Consider the following 16,653-nt stretch of genomic DNA (forward strand, 5'->3'; position numbering starts at 1 on the left):
TCCTTATGTGATGGCGTGGAATGGGCAAGAACAACGGCTAGGCAGAAATAAGGCAGTATCATTGTAACGAGCGTATTTTGACCTGAGCACATACTGTGTCATTGTAACCACGTTCTGAAATTTCTTCTTTTGTGCTGTTGTAGAAGCACATCTAAGTGCGTCAGATGTCTTGTTCAGCATCTTGTCCTTGAACTTATGGTCATTACCATCAAATTTGCCTTTCTTCTATTTCTAAATGACTCGCTTGACTTCCTCTCTAAAGAGGAAGGATTTATTACAGTTTTAAACCACTGCATGTTCCTTTTTTCCTGGTTTCTGCATGTAGGTAGAACGCTCTTAAACAGCCCCAAGCAGTTGGTTTTTTTCCTAGTTTAAACTCTCTTTGCCCTCCGTCCAGCAGGTGTGGCTCAGTTGGTTTTGGCTCTGTGAAATGAACATTTCTGTACTATGTAAATATATTGCTGAATTAATCTTTCTTCTGTTTGTGTGCTGAAGTGTATTCAGTTCCATCACTTGACAGACACCAGATTTTGGGTGACCAGCTTTTTAAATACCTACTAATTTCTACCTCATCTTTTATCAAATTGTAGCATAAACCAGTTCATTCTCATTTATTCTTCCTGTTAGAAGAGGATTGACTCACAGTCATGTGCTTTAATGTTGACCTCTCCTGTTTCAAAACCTTGGTCATGTAAACCAAATTCCACTCCCTTCCTTTGACACTAATACTGACCTTTCTAGGTAGCTAATAACCAGACATTTTAGTAGCCAGTTTGTCTTTCATGTTTTTCAGTGACATCAATTGCATTCAATGTGTATTCCTAAACAAGTGCTTCTAATTTCTTGTGGTTATAATCCAGGCCTTTGATGTACAAGACAGAGAAGTTATTCTCCCCTTACTCTGTGGCATCTTGTTTAGATCTGCAGTTTATTTTCCTCATTTGCCTGCCTTTTTTTTTTTTTTTTTTTTTTTATAATTTTAGAGCTTTTGAGCCACTTGCACTTCACAGAGTTGCTTGGCTGCGGCTCCACATAAGTCAAAAAACAATCCTGCAGAAAAAAAAATGGGAAGATTTGCAAAACCTGATTGCTTATCAGCTAGAGAACAGGGACTTGAAAGATCCAGTACTGCAGCTTGAAAGATTGTGCAATATTACTTCTGAAGTCCCTGTTACACAATAAAAGTAAATTTCAGGAAAAGATATTTAGGAATTGTCTTCAGTTTCAAGTCATACACGTGCCAAAGGCACTTTGTCCTGTAACAGAACTGTGACCTGGCCTAGTGTCAGGTCCTGCATCTCTCAGGTTGTTTCACACTTCATTATCCTCTTCCTACCTAATGTGTGAAGGCATTTTCTCACCTCTGTAGCCAGGGAGCACAAAACAGCCCTTAGGGTTCTTCAGGCTGGTGCAAAGCCCTGGCATCTGCAGACTTTCTATAGCTGATAGTCTTTCCTCTGTCAACACCAACTTCTCTTTTCCTTTGCTGACACAGAAATGGAATACCATACCAATTCTCTTCTGTTTTTATTCAAAGAACTATGATTCTTCATATAAAGCAAGAATCCTGTATTTTCCTGATTCCTAAAGAAGAGCTAGTACTATTCCCAAGTACTGTATTGCCCCAGCTTTTGCCCCTGAAAGACCCTTCCCAGCTCTGCATGTGGGCTGTTCTCCAGGGTCTCTTGCCCTTGAGCCTGCCAGGCTCCCATTATGCATCGCAGCACAGCCTGCACTTTTCCACGGCCTACAGCTTCCAGTGGGTTCCAGTGTTATCCATACCCCAGTCCCTTCTACCACAGAGATGCCAGCTGACAAACTAGATGTCGAACAGCTGCCTCCTGATATTTTATGTAATGATGAGATACTTTGCCTGCATGCCAAGACTGTCTCTGAAAAAGTAAAACTGTTTATTGTTTGACTGCATAATTGAGCATCTGTGAATAATGTAAAAAAAAAAAGTGTTTATTCTTACAAGAAGAAAGAGTTTGGGTAAAGAATTTCTCATAACTGTAGTGAGAAAGTGTCCCATCTGGAGTAACTAGAAATTTTTCCTTCCACAAATGCTTCTTCTGTTGTGCTACAGAGAACACAAGTAAGAGTTAGACATTTATTGCTCTCCTGACAAACCAGCTTGCAAGATGTAAGGCAGGCAAATTTCATTCATAGTACCACTTTAATGCTTTAAAACCACACAACTACAGTATTTGCTATGGATCAGATGTTTATTTAAAACACTTCAGCGTCTATGAGTTGCTTTAGATATTTGACAATAGACTTACATGTATAATTTGTAAGAGATGAAGAAACATCAGACATTAAAATTTCTGGGATTCCTATGTCCATAGAGAATTTTAATAACATTAATCACATTCATAACCTTGCACCTGACTACTACTTTCCTACTGTCCAGAAAGAAAGAAAATGAAGGCTTGTGCATCATACCCAGAAAGTGAACAGATTCATGCAAAAAGAGATTTTGGGAAAACAAAACAAAACAAAACAAACAAAGAAAGAAGTTTCTCAGCTCCAAATTCTTGATGCAAATGGCCTTAGCCTGCAGCCCTTATTACACTCCCCATAGCACCTGCCAGCTGGTATCACCTGAGGTGTCACCTCAGGTATTTCAAATCACTTGGGAACTTTGGTTCTGCAAGGAAAACTTTGGATGATGGTATAGTGCTGTCTTGGTGGGACATGTAGCTCAGCACCAAGCATGACTTTGAGCTCTGTGGAGGCAAAGCCTGTCATGTTTGGTTTGATACTGACTTGTAGGGTTTGTACTTTTTTTGTGCCCTGATACAGTCTGGGACTGTGCCTCTGTTGTTAACCACTGCTTGGCAAGAGATGGGGCCAAAATGCAGTATTTCCACACAACGGTAGAGCAGGATCAGAGGGTGCTATACTGTAACAGAGGCATGTGTTGTGTGTGTGAAGAGGACATGGGGATGTTCTGAGCTGGGCAAACTAAAGTATGCCGTAGGTCTTCTTTCCTCTTTGTGTTTTGTGATTGTGGTACTTAAAGGATTTTAGTGCTCAAAAGCAGTGGCTTCCCAAAAGCAAAACATGCATCTCTAATATCTTCGTCTTTAACTTAATGTAGTGTGTTTTTATTGTTTATACTTTGCGTCAAAAGAAAATCCCGCTGAAAGGAAACTGCCACAGCAGATGGCATTGAAATGCAAATAGTAGGTTTCACAGGAGCCCTATCAGCAAACACTGTATTGGAGATGCACAAAATTACAGTCCTGTAAATGACTTCTTTAAAATGTGGGGAGGGAATAAAGAAAGGTTTAAGTAGCGATGATTGCCTATTCCATTTCTCTTTTTCTGGGAAGACATCAATAAAAAGACAATAATGCTAGAAACTACAGGGACTTGTATAAGATTAAATTACCTTTATTGGGGCTAATTGAATAGGAATGATGAAACGCAAATTAGAAACAATGTATGTTATATTGAAATACAATTACAGAAAGGAATTACAACTTGCCGACAAGGATAACAAATGGCGCTACATATCAACAAACCATATTAGAGCTGGAGTGACTGTTTTTATGGTCCAGGTTGCAAGGCTGATGGCTTTTTTTTAATGGCAGTTATTGTGTCTTTCATTTTGGGAGACTAAGAATTAGGGCTAATTGCACATTCCCATGTGCCACACTGAAAAACTTCAAGAGAACTATCCCCGTTCTTCTCTTTTCTTTCATGGCACCCACTGACAGGGGCACTTGTCCAGTCTGTGCACTTGTCCACACATGCCTGCGCTGGGTATCGTGCAACAGCCACCTGTGTGACATGAGGACCAGGCAGCCAGTGCTGGAGGCTCTCTGCGTGCTCAGGAGACCTGAAGGTTACCTTGCCAGCAGGAACTGTCGAGGCCAAAGGGTTGGGCAGGGGCTCAAGGGATTTTGTAGACAGCAGGGTTTAATTTCTCCTTGTGAATTCCTTAAATAATTTCCACTGTAGAAAAAAATCAGTGTGATTCATGGGGTCACACCTTTGATACTACTAGGCAGGCAATGGACACTATGAAAACATGTTTTCCCTGAATATATGCTAGCTGGAACACAACTCAGTCCCTTACAGTGCTCCACAACAGGTTGTTCTGCTGGAAAGTGAAAGCACTTCAGTTACAGTGGCATAATTTGTTGAAAATAACTTTTCTGCAGAAGGGTAATGAATGTGGGATAACACCAAACTAGCATCATATCCACATACTGGACTGTTTTGTACAGGTATGTGTGGTTTTGTTTTCAGGACCATGTGGTGAAGCAGATGATCTCAGATATGCCATTTACAAAAGCATAGCAAGACTCCATAAAGAAAAAGAATTCTAGGAAAAATTTTTCTTCCTTTCTTCTGACCAAGCATTCAAGGATTTAGGAGACTGACTAGGACAAGATGACATTGCTTACCAGAGGGCCGCTGTAGATGTTTAGGTAATTTTTCAACTGAAAGACAGACTCCCAAATAATGTGCAGGGATGCCTGAAAGGGTAATACCAACGATAACAAGGGAATTGATTGTGTTGCTGTAGAGAGGAGCTATCACTAGGAAAAGGGAACATAAACAGTATATAGGGAAGAAGAGGTTAACCTGTGGAGACAAAAAGTATTCCTACATTTATTAAAAGATGCAGTAAATATTGTACAGATGTTTTGCAGATTAAAGTTAGACATGTTGATAATAAAAATACAGCTATTGACTGCATGACTGCTATGTACTGAACCTTTTGACTTCCTACAGTCAGTACAATTTGCTAGCTTCTGTGTATGCTGCTGGGAGACTCTGATTTGGCACACACCTGAGTATCTCATCATTTTGTTGTTTTCAGGCCTGCACAAGCTCAACTCCTTTCCAATTAATAAGAGATCAATCTTCAAAAGCAGTGCTTTAAAACTAAGCAGTAATGGGTAGTTTTCCCTCTAACTTAAATTGCAGATTTTTAATAGCTATTTTGATTGGGAACTAACTCAACTAGATTTTCAATTACCATGTTGATGCTACAGAACTAACGGACTGGTTTACAACCATTTTGCCTGGATACTTAACAAATATACCACAAATAAGGAAATTTGTAACAACTCCTTTATGGGTTTATTTTTCACTAAAATATTCGTCACCGGCTATGGTAATGAGCTTTTTCAGAAGTCCAGGAGCTGACATTTGAATACTGAGAGGTACAGGTATAAACATTTCTTTTTTCTTATAAGGATTAAAACTGTAAATTGATGAAAACCAACTGCTACATTTCAGAGAAGGAAAAAGCACATGCAGAGCTGTGACGTTGACTAAACTGGCAAATGCTGATAGGGATTAAACAGTCATTATCTATAATCTGATTGTAATCCTGGCTTTAATAGAGTCAGTAGCAAAACTGCCAATAAGGCAAGATTTAATCTTTATCTTCCAAATATTTGGGGGGAATGTTTGGAAATGAAGTGTGAACATGCTTCAGGAAGATTTGGTCTGCTCTAGGAGACTGCAAAGTTTGCTAGCAATAGGTGCTTAGCATATTTTATGCCTTTGTTTGAACCATGTGGTTTTTGTAATCAGGATGTTACACTTAAATGGAAAAAAAAAAATGTGTGGCTAAAAATTGTGCAGAAGGTTAGGAAGAGAGAGTCACAAGGAAGAAATATTTAAATATTTAGATTGAGTGTTTATTTGGATTTCTCGTAATTTTTACTGCAGCACTGCAGAATGAAAATGCAGGTCACAGAACCAACAGAGTGCAGCGAAACGGGAGCCAGCATGTGGTTCTGTGTGCCTGGGCGAAGCTGTGTGTTTCCACCCCTGCTTCTTGGACAATCACTGGACTAAAACTAGAAAAAAGTTTTAGCCATGCTTTTTTTTTTTGTGCAGTGTCCTAACTGATAGCCAGATGTTCTTCTACAGTCAGTCAATAAACTTGCATTTTATTGTCTATGACCACTATGCAGTGGGAGGGAACAATCAAAATATATTTGATTATTCAAGCTTTTGAACCTTTGCATGAGCAAAATTTTGGGCATTTATGGGTTTTGGAGGAATTTTGCTGAATTTGTTAAGTCATGTAAGTTTGAGCAGTGCGAAGCTCTCTGGAGCCCCCGTCACTAGCTCTGCTGAGGTCTGCTGTGAACAATACAAAAGGGGGTTGTTCCAGGATGAAATAAGAAACCCAGACATTTATTTATTCCTCATCTATTTTGAAATAAAAATAGTTATAAGGTTGAATGAAAGGAAAAAGAAATGGTAAATAGAATTTCAACGTCACAGCAACAGTACCAGAATAGTCTTGTGGAAACTCAAATGGGTTTGCTCCTTCGATTCTTATCTTGTATGTTGAAAGGATATCTGTGGCTGATAAATAGTCTATAACATAACTGGCAATGTTATGGTTGTGGTATTAAGTATCACATAAACACATACATACGATGGCTTTTAGGGCTTGTTTCCTCTCGTTTACTTACTTTAAGAGGCTGTGGTCTATGTGGCTGCATATATCTCAAATACATTAGTCCTGCAACAGACAGACCCACACAGCTCCAGTAGTTGAAGCAGTAGTAATGAATGAGGAAGAAAACATTTTCCACAAGGAGATAAAGAAAAGTTATTAAGCCCTAGAGATAATAAAAACAAAGGCTTCTTAATGCAAAAATAAAGAGGTAGTAAAGTTATAATATGGCCTGTTTCCAATATATTTGTCTGGATTTAGGAGATTAAGTCCTTGCAAGAAGGATGTACTTAAAACTCTGAGAAATCTGCAAATATTCTACGTGAAACATGCTGGTATCTCTTCCTTAAACAGCAATGAGACCAGCACATTTGGCTGAAGAGGTGTCAGACTTGTTGTTTCAGCACCAGCAGAAAACCCGCCTAAAGTGGCCAGATGAGGAGCCCCAGACTCTGCTGCACTATGGAGAAGTTGCCAAGAAGCTTTCTCAGGCAGCTGCTTACTCTGCTGTTCTGGTTGGCTTCAGTTTCAAAGCAAACTTTTAATTTAGTTTCACCGTTGGAGGCTCTCACAGCCCACTCATCTTTGAGACTATTAGAGTAAATTGGCTATTATGCAAGTATGCTATACTGCCTGCATGGAAAGACCTAAAACACCAGGAATTTAATGTCTCTTTTAACAGAGGAGCAGAAAAAAATTCCACTGTGAAAAATGTGAATGGTGGTGTATTAAGGCAGTATAGCTCATCTTACTGGTGCAAACAGAATCCCTCTGAGAAAGGTGTTCGTACTGAGATTAGATCTTTTAGTAAATTACCTGATGTCAAACAGGACTGGTATGATAATCTGTTCATAAACCATGTGTAACACAGGGCAACAGAAGAGACCAAATAAAATAAACAGCAGTCAAATGCTTCTGAATGATTTCACCTTCTTTTTTTGTGCATATCCTCCCCCTTATTTTATAATCTGTTAGATTTAAGGATTATTTATTAAAATAATTTGCACCAATTGTATACGTCATGGTTCTTCAGGTTTGTGTCACAAGATTCATTTGTATAGTGACAGCAGGAAGAAATCAATATGGCTATAGGCATCCAATGGTGAAAATTTAATTTTGGTTGCTTTTTCACTCCTAAGAAGAGTCCCGCAACATCAGCCTCCAGCAGGGTTTGAGACATGTTCCTGCCATGTGCTTCTCCAGTGACACTCTGAAAATTCACATAAAGACTTAAATAACTCCTGTCTCTATTGTTACACGTGTAGCCATTCTCTGTTTTCTAAGTAATACTATTGCATTTATTCCTCACTAATCTTATTGAGAGAGCACGAGTGTGAACTAAGCCGTTCTCTTTCCACTGAAAAAAAACCCTCGTGAGGCAAACACCACCACCACCCTGAATGAGTTTTTTAAGTTGTGGGCATTTGAGGAAGATTTCTGCAGTGCAGGAGAAGCCCAGGAGAAACACCAGGCAGAGGTGGGGTGTTAGACTGCCCAGGTACAGATCCTCGGCTGCCCCGGCCAGGCACGGGGCCAGGCTGTCACTTACACCGAAGGCGAGAGCAGGGGCTGGTGTGTGGCACTTTATACGAACCAAGCTCAGACTGTCAGGAAGGTGTCCTTCCCTAGCTCCAACATAAAAAGGCCTAAAAAAAAAAAAAAAAGAATAAAAAACCTCAACCAGAGAGTGAGCCAAGGAATATTTTGTAGGTTTCTGACAAAGGCAGCATTAATGATTTTATTACTCTGTTGTACACGCTCCTCCCTTCTCAAGTGGCTTTAGTTTATCAATTGGTGGTGCTCATGAGAAGAAACGTCAGATCCTAACAGTACTTCCACTGTAAATGAACAACCGGACATGGCAAAAATTTGCTGCGTCACTTTTACAATGCAGATTAATCATAAATGATCTCTTCAATTATTTAAAATACATCTTATATTTCATACCTTGCTGCTGTAATCATTGATGAGTTTAAGCCACTACAGCAATACATGGCCACTGCTATAGGAATTATCCAGTTAGCACAACTAAGGGTTTCACTGCCAAACACCTGTAACAAAAATGAAAATAATAGCAAGGCCCGTTACATTAAGCATATGGACAATCCTGAGAAACTCTCATGAAAACACAACAGCCCAAATATAGTGTCACAGCCCATGCTTCCTTATGACACCTGATAATGATCTGGGAAATCAGAATTTGGAAAAACTGATCAATATCAAAACAAAAATGGTAGATACACTAAAAAAAGATTTAAAAAATTTCTAAGCCTAGGTCAAGTCAATGAGAGAAGATGTGTTGACTTCAACGTACTCTGACAAATACTGACTATAGTAGTCCACGAGTTATAACTGTACTTTTGTATAAAATATTGATCAGGTTTTAAAAAGCTTTTCACTGCACATTTTTGTGTTGAAAATATTGCTGTGATCCTGCAGCATTAAACATCACACACTCTATATTAGAATGATAGCAAACAAACCCCTGGCTGTTAAACCACCAGGACTTTCCATAGCTCAATCTCTGCCTGGCCCTGGCAAAAGCATCTTCTACAATGAAGTACTGTTAGGAGCAGGATTTACAGAGCATATAAGAGGATTTTACAAGAGCAGATTTATTGATATATTCTTGTCCTGGTTTCAGCTGGAATGGAGTTAATTATCTTCTTAGGAGCTAGTGGGGTGCTGTGTTTTGGCTTTGGTGTGACACTTTTCTGTTCCTCAGGCCTTGTTAGCGAAAAGGCTGGAGGGGCACAAGGAACTGGGAGGGGACACAGCCAGGTCAGCCGACGCAAACTAGCCAAAGAGGAATTCCATACCATGGGACATCATGCCTGGTATATATACCTGAGGGGCTGGCCGGGGCAGGCAGAGGGTTGCCTGGGGACCTGCTGGGCATGGGTCAGCGGGCGGTGAGCAGTTGCGTTGTGCACCTCGTGTTCCTTTCTTCCTTTCCCTCTGGATTTTATTCTTTCCCTCCTCCTTTTCATTATAACTGTTATTATCATCATTGTCATTACTACTGTTCTTTCATTTTTCTTCTATTTCAATTATTAAATTATTCTTATCTCAACCCTCCAGTTTTACATTCCTTTCCCACTCTCCTCCCCATCCGTTTGGATGAGGGGGGAGTAAGCGAGCAGCTGTGTGGTACTTAATTACCAGCTGGGGTTAAACCACAACAGTTCTTTATATGCCTTCTAATATACTGGTACTCTTACATGAAAACAAAGTTTAAAAGAAAGCGACAACTTTCAGCATCAAGATATTTCAACTGTTTCACCAAAAAGTATGCTACCAGCGATTTTTCTGCAGTATCATCCATAAGTGACTTTTGTTTTAATTATTTTATTCAACTTACCAGAGCCAGTGCATCAGTTGTGAGGAGACTTGACAAGTCCACACTACACGGTATGCTATATTAGTCAACAAGTAAATAATAGTCACAACAGACATTGAAATTGCAATATTCCTGCAAAGGAAAATGGCAAAATTATGTCATGTTTTTTAATCAAGGAATATTTAAACAGAAGATTGTTCCCAGAGTCAAACATTGTGAATGGATACCTCCATCACTTTTTGTAATCCATCATTTTATAATTGTGGGGTTACGAAATAATTTGCAGCCACATGTGGAAAAGTTCCATAAGCAGCTTAGTTGGCTGCTTGCGGGTCTGTCACAAGTTTTAGAGAAAATTTCGTACATTTATATCTGTAATTTTATATTCTGTCTTTCATATGAAGAAATTTAAGACAGCACTTAAACAATGAGACTTAAATGCACACAGGTGTTTTTTTGATCATAGCATTTTTTCCTAACCATAACCTATGTATGTCCCAATACGGGGTGGACTATATCAGGCTGAGTAGGTGAGGCACAGAGCTCCCACAGGACATTCCTACAGAGGGGAAGAGATGATATTTCAGTGCTACTATGGATTTTTTAATGTTTCACTCAACCTTTCATCTTCAGCAAAATTAAACATTCTGCCCATAAACAGTAATGCTGAAGATCACAGGATAAAACAGCCATAAACCTGACACAGTCTTACTTCACAGGTGGCAAAACCAGTCCTGGAAAAATAAAATAATTGTTCTGTCTAACTGAAAAGAAGTGGGGAATTTTAGATGGACCCACGCTTTTCCCTCCTTTCAGCAGGGATCTGTTCTCCTGTTTTAAAAATTCTGGTTTAAAGTCTAAGGTGTTACATACATGCAGGCAAGTGAATTATCAGTATGATACAACAGGTGAGTGAGGACAATAATCAGAAAGAGCTGTCATACTTGTTCCTTCTTTTGAAAAAAAGAAGGTTTTTGCAGAGAAAACAGTTGGACTAATTTCCAATCAGAAACAAATAAGAGTGGCTTGTCTGACATCACCTGTCTTACCAGGACACTTCAGCAATTTAAAGGAAAAGCACACTTTTACCTCTTGGGATCCTGCATCTGCTCAGTGACATAGTTGAGCATGTCCCGTCCCGCATGGGAGAAGGCGGCAGAGCAGAGAGCCAGCGTGATCATCTTTGGGTTAGTTGCAGAGCCCTTGAATGGAGCTCCCAGGTTTTCTGTTTCTCCTGTAGAAACAGCAGATATCAATTGCCTGTTATGTTTTAAGAATTATGACATAAATGGACATTACATAGAAGTCTCAGATAACCAAAAGGAAGTAAAAATCCACTTAATTCAGGCTTCGTTACTATTTCTAAAAGTGCATAGCTTATATTTTCACTTGACAAATAGGAAAGTTTCAGTCAGACGTTCAGACAGCTACACTTGTATAGGGAGACAGCAGAAGATGTTTACCTGTGTTTTGTTACTTGGATGTGATCTGCAGTTCTACCAGAATTCACAGCATTCTTGTCTCCTGGCATCGCTGTCTAGCCTACGGAAGGAGGGAGCCATACTGAGGTCATGCTATGCCCTGGCAGCCAGGCAGAGGCACTCAGAAAACCCAATTTCAGTTCCTGAATCTGTCTCATATTTCTTCCTTGTATCTGTGCTTTCATTTTCACCAGATGAATTAGTAGCCACTGGAGGGGCAACTCCTGGAGGCATGGTTCTCAGTGGGATGCTCTGCCCCACCAAGGCATTACACAAAATTAAGAAAGGAGACATGAAAAAATCTTTCCTTTCAAAATTCTTTTGTAGTTTAGCTCAATCAGTTGAAATGACAGCCTGCAGAATGCTGCAGTATAAACGAAATGTTAGTGAAACTGTGTGAGCCTTTCCTGTGATTCTGGAAAGGGGAAGAAAAGCCTTAGTGAGTTTGCAGAAGAAAATGACTGTTTAATATAAATGGAAGTGGATTAAGTATTAAGGAAGACAGAAATATGCCGAAACCTCCATTAGGGGAGAAAGTAACATCTTTGTTGTAAAATGAAACAACTTTACTCTGTGGTTAAACCAAGGAGTTTATAGATACCACAAAAGCACATCAGTCTTTGAAGAGCAGTAACTACCAGGAGACTGTTCGAACCAAGGATGGTGAAGCTATGAGATGTACACACACCTTGGAGATAAAAATGGTTGGAAGGAAGAAAAAGAAAAATCGAAAAGGAACAGGAAAAGTTGTTGTTTTTTTTTAATTAAAGGTATCTCATATTCATAATCAGATACATTCACAGTGTTTTAAAACAAGAGGCATATCTGAGCACATCAGAAGGAATACAGCAGGGCTAAAACATTGTAACTTTTCATTAAAACAGCTGCTGGGTTTAAAAGAGTGCATTGACTCAATCACAGCTTCCTCCAGAAGTCTACATCATTCCTCCTCCCAGCCCTTTTTGTATTTAAGTGCTCTGTTCTGCTTAAACAAAGCAGAGACAGATCTTTACTACCCCTAAAAGCCCTCAGCCCTTTGTGTTCCTCACAATGATGTTTCCTCTCTGCCTTTACCTTGCCTGACCCCATGAAGCAACGCCGAGGAACCCACGTGGGCTATATGGATGCAAGGGCAGAGGGAATGGCCCCTGGGCCAAACTGCACAATGGCAGCTGCATGGCAGGGAGCAGGCTGGGAGCTGTGAAGGAGGCGGTTTGAAAGCACGGGTAAATCTGTGACCATGGGGACAGGGCAAAGCTACTATAGGGGTGACATCACAGACTCACACTTTTCTAAAACTGCAGCAGCTATACGAAAGGAACTATTCCTTCGTGTAACCGAGGCCCTTAAGCGATGCTTTTGCTCTGCATCTTCACGTTCCCACCCCTAGGACCGAGTTCGTTTGTTCAGGTCTCTTTAGACTTGAACAAACCAGTGATGACAGTTCTCTTAAAGGCTGGGGCAGTTTACAGTGTAAGAGTTGATACAACTGCAGCCAAGGAAAGGAGGTGGCCAGCAGACATGGAAAAGCAAGCACACTCATTAGATTTTCTAAACTGATTTCAGCAGCAGAAAAAGACGATCTCTAAACTGAAGAGGGGAAACCATCTTTATCTCAACTGACCAAAGATACCACGGCTATTTAGGATTTTAATGGGAAAGAAAAATGAAGAAACCTTAGTAACTAAGCAGCAGAGCTAGAGTTGGAAGAGACTTCATTGTACCGGAGGCCCAAAGTAATAAAATCAAATTTATGGCCATATGCAAAGATCAGCTGTAGCACTGGAATTAACTAGCCTCCAGCTTTTCAGCATATTCCGTTCATCCAGTTACTGCTGAGTGGCTCATCTGTCCTGTGATGTCTTACAATACCACAGTGATTCACAGGACTTCCCTTGCTTCTAGGAACAAGCACGCCCTGTCGCCAGTGGAGGAAAGGACGAGCGCTCCCTCCCTGGCCCTCTCCCCGCGGACCCTGCTGTGGCATTGCTGCCGCGGGCAGGGTGAGGAACGATGTGAAGGACACGTCCGGCAATTCCTGCTGTGCTGTCCTGTCACAGGACAAGTAGCAACACTAGTCTTTAACAAGCACGAGTGGGAGACACTAAGGCTGGCTCTAAACTAGTTAGCACTAGTTACTCCAGTGGCTATTTGCTATTCAGCCTGAGCAACACAGAACTTGGCATGTGTTGGTTTGTCACACTAAGGGTAGAAGAATAACTAAGCCCCATTACTTAACAAACCATAAAATTCCTCTGATCTTCCTATGACAGTTTTTTCCAGAATAAACAATGCTTCATATGTCAGCCTTACGTAGTCTGATCTTCCTGCACAGATTATGAAACTCATACCTGGTACATTTTCAAAAGTAGTGAATGAAAATTATTCTTACCTTTACCAATTTTGTAAAGGCCAACAGATATCACCAAGATAAGAGCCATAACTTTTGCATATGTGAAAACATGGTGTACAAGGGCTCCCCGCTACATTTTAACACAATTAATAAATGTTAAGGAACCTGCAGAAAAAAAGAACATGCATGAGAGGAGCACTGTATGCTTTACATCACTTAAAGCATATTTCAAAACTGTCTTTCCAGATACCAACCCTCTTTCAAGGAACAAAACAGAATCAAATTTCATCATTTCAGGACCACCTAGATTTATTAAAATGAATAAAATACCTGGTTTAAAATTTACACAATGGTTTTCTGAAGGTTACTGTTTTCATGACAGTAAGAGAAAACACACCAGCTTTTGAATTTTAGCACTAATACCTGCTCCTTTTAAATAATCCTTAAGTTTTATTAAAGTCAACACAGTTGCTCACATGCGAAAGGTGAGATTTCTTTATTCTTTATATACTTTATTAAAATTTAAGTAGGAAAGCAAACTTCCAGCTGTTCAAGGAGTTAGTCAATAGGACCCCCTGGGAAACTCGCCTCAGGGACAAGGGAATGGAATAGAGCTGGCAGATCTTTAAGGATGCTTTCCATGGAGCATGAGAGCCCTCGTTCTCCAGGTGTAAGAAATCAGGAAAGGAAGGCAAAAGACCTGCATGGCAGAGTTGAGATGTGGTGGTCAAACTAAAGGGCAAGAAAGAAACGCACAGGCAATGGAAGCAGGGACGCTCCTGGGAAGAGTACAGGGATGCTGCCCAGCTATGTAGGGATGGGGTCAGGAAGGCCAAGGCTCAGCTGCAGCTGAACTTGGCATGGGATGCAAATCATAATAAGAAGGGCTCCTACAGGTACGAAGAACAGTGATTTTGCCTGTTTTTATCTGGTAGTCCAGAAACAGTCCAGAAACCACATACCAGTGAATTTTCTTAACTTTCACTGTTCCATACCTTTTTAACGGAGAAATGTGAGGCCACTGTCCTTAATTATAGATCCTGAAGCTTTCATGAACTCTCAGTTCACTTTTATTATTGTCTTAAACTGTAATTCTACATTATGTTATTGAAGTAATTTTAGGGAAGAAGGAGACACTGTACCCCTGGAAACGTTCTTTAATATAGCTGGAATTTCCCCTACAGGTGTACTTCTCCCTAAATTTTGCTCTCATCCCAGGAAGAACTTTCTTTATTTCATTATTATTTGTTTCATGAAATCACATCCATCTGAAAACTATCTGCTGAGGAACCCAAGAGAAAAAGAGAGAAAAAGATACCCAAACCCTCCAGACTCAGGAGGTTAATGTTAATATGAAGATAAAGAAAAGAGCTTTAGCTGTTCCTAGAGATGAAATTGGTGCTGCAGTGAATAATGCAGCTTGTGTAGTTATTACCCTTACTTGACTTCTGGGTAGAAGCCACAAGCATGCATAGGGATTGAGTTTTGAACACTGTTCCTGGAACACTTTTTTATAAGAAAGTCCAACAAAACGTGACTGTAGAAGCTTCCCATGCCAGTGTTCGCAGGGCAGGTTCCAGGTATGCTGGAAGCTGGGAAAAACAACATAACTGCATCAAATATAGCTCCATCAATAAATCAGCCTTGTGCACACTTCGCACCCCTCCGGGACTGAGGTCCTCAGGGTTGGAGAAGGGAAATGTAACAGCTGGGACTGCAGTGACTGTCTCAATTCTTGGGTCCTGCTGACTCATAACGATGCTTACCTAGAACAATGGATTTTTTCAGTGCCTGTCTCAGAAGTTTATTTCTCCTTCCCTTCCCCTCTTCACACACACTCTAAAACACTTCCAAAGAGAACTTCCTCAAAATACTATAAACTAAAGCCAACTTCTCTGAGTAGAACAAAACTCCTCCATGGGACACTGGCCAAAACATTTTGATCACAAATTTATGGTGTTAAAATGTGGATCAGTGGCCAGTTTAAAACAAACAGCCTGCCCTCCTCAAACTTCCTAAGAGGCTTGCTTTCCTTTGTAAAGCCTGCCTGGTTTAGAAACACTGAATAACGTATAATTACATGTGTTCTTTTCCAGCTTTTTTTCTGGTGCAACTCAGTTTTCTAGTTGATCAAATAACTAATGAGTCCTGGTGAGGATTAAAGATTAAAAATTGTCAAACTCTCTTTAAAGATTAAATGCTTTTCTCATCCCAGTGGCACTTTCTCTAACTGCAGGAGCACTATGGGAACACTGGAGTAAAGTTAAATATTAATTCCTGCCATAGGTGTTGAAGCATGACTGCTGAGTCTCCCATCTTTTGTTGATTTCCTCTTCACACACAGGTAACTCCTCTGACTTCTCACTTTATCCCTCTAAGAATAAAAAATGCCACCTTGGCCTGGTGGGAAGAATTTCAGGCATCCAATACATCCGTCACATATTGTCCTTTAAAATTCTTGGTAAGCATTCCCAGTTTCCTACTGTTAACACAATTTTTCTGCTTGTGTGAAAGAAAGGAGGGAAAAGAAGTCATGTTCCACACACCCCCCCCCCCCACACCATCCCCCCAAAAATACAAGCTAATACTTCCAGAACCTCCTGGCTCCATTTCTACTTCCTACGGCTATGTGAAATGTTTGCAGAACCCCCCTCCTGTGATCACAGCTGTCCGGAGAGTGCATCAGGACAGCAGCATGCTAGAAATTTGGGCAGAATTCTTGTGTTAGTACTACTTTGGCAGAAGAGCCATTTTAAAACCAATTTGTGCTTTTTATACCTGATGTGGGTGTTATTTATTTTTTTATTATTATTATTTTTAAATGTGGGTCATTCAGAGCTCTGGCTCTAAGCCAAAATGCACAAATGTTTAAGTGGGTACAGCTCAGAGGGAGCGAGAATTTAAAATGCAGCTGTTCCTGAGGTGATGTGAATGTGCAGCTATGCAAGTAGTGGTCGAAACCAACGGCTATCATTTTTCCTGAAAAGAAGTGTCACTGATGAATGAAGTAAAGTTACTTTCCTGTAAAGTAGGATACATA

The 16,653-nt window shown here is 40.2% G+C and overlaps 1 protein-coding gene across 1 annotated transcript; it reads right to left on the reverse strand.

The window, feature by feature from the left end:
- Positions 1–2,224: 2,224 nt before the first annotated feature.
- Positions 2,225–16,148, reverse strand: LOC102056461 (Y+L amino acid transporter 2-like). The gene is given in 8 exon segments (XM_055706142.1): positions 2,225–4,599; positions 6,456–6,605; positions 7,989–8,085; positions 8,387–8,490; positions 9,801–9,841; positions 9,844–9,911; positions 10,869–11,013; positions 13,653–16,148. Coding segments are annotated over 8 exon segments (1,083 nt in total). The 5' UTR covers positions 13,906–16,148; the 3' UTR covers positions 2,225–4,374.
- Positions 16,149–16,653: the final 505 nt, after the last annotated feature.

Source organism: Falco cherrug, chromosome 3 (assembly GCF_023634085.1).
Source record: "Falco cherrug isolate bFalChe1 chromosome 3, bFalChe1.pri, whole genome shotgun sequence".
In the NCBI taxonomy this organism is placed as follows: Eukaryota; Metazoa; Chordata; class Aves; order Falconiformes; family Falconidae; genus Falco; species Falco cherrug.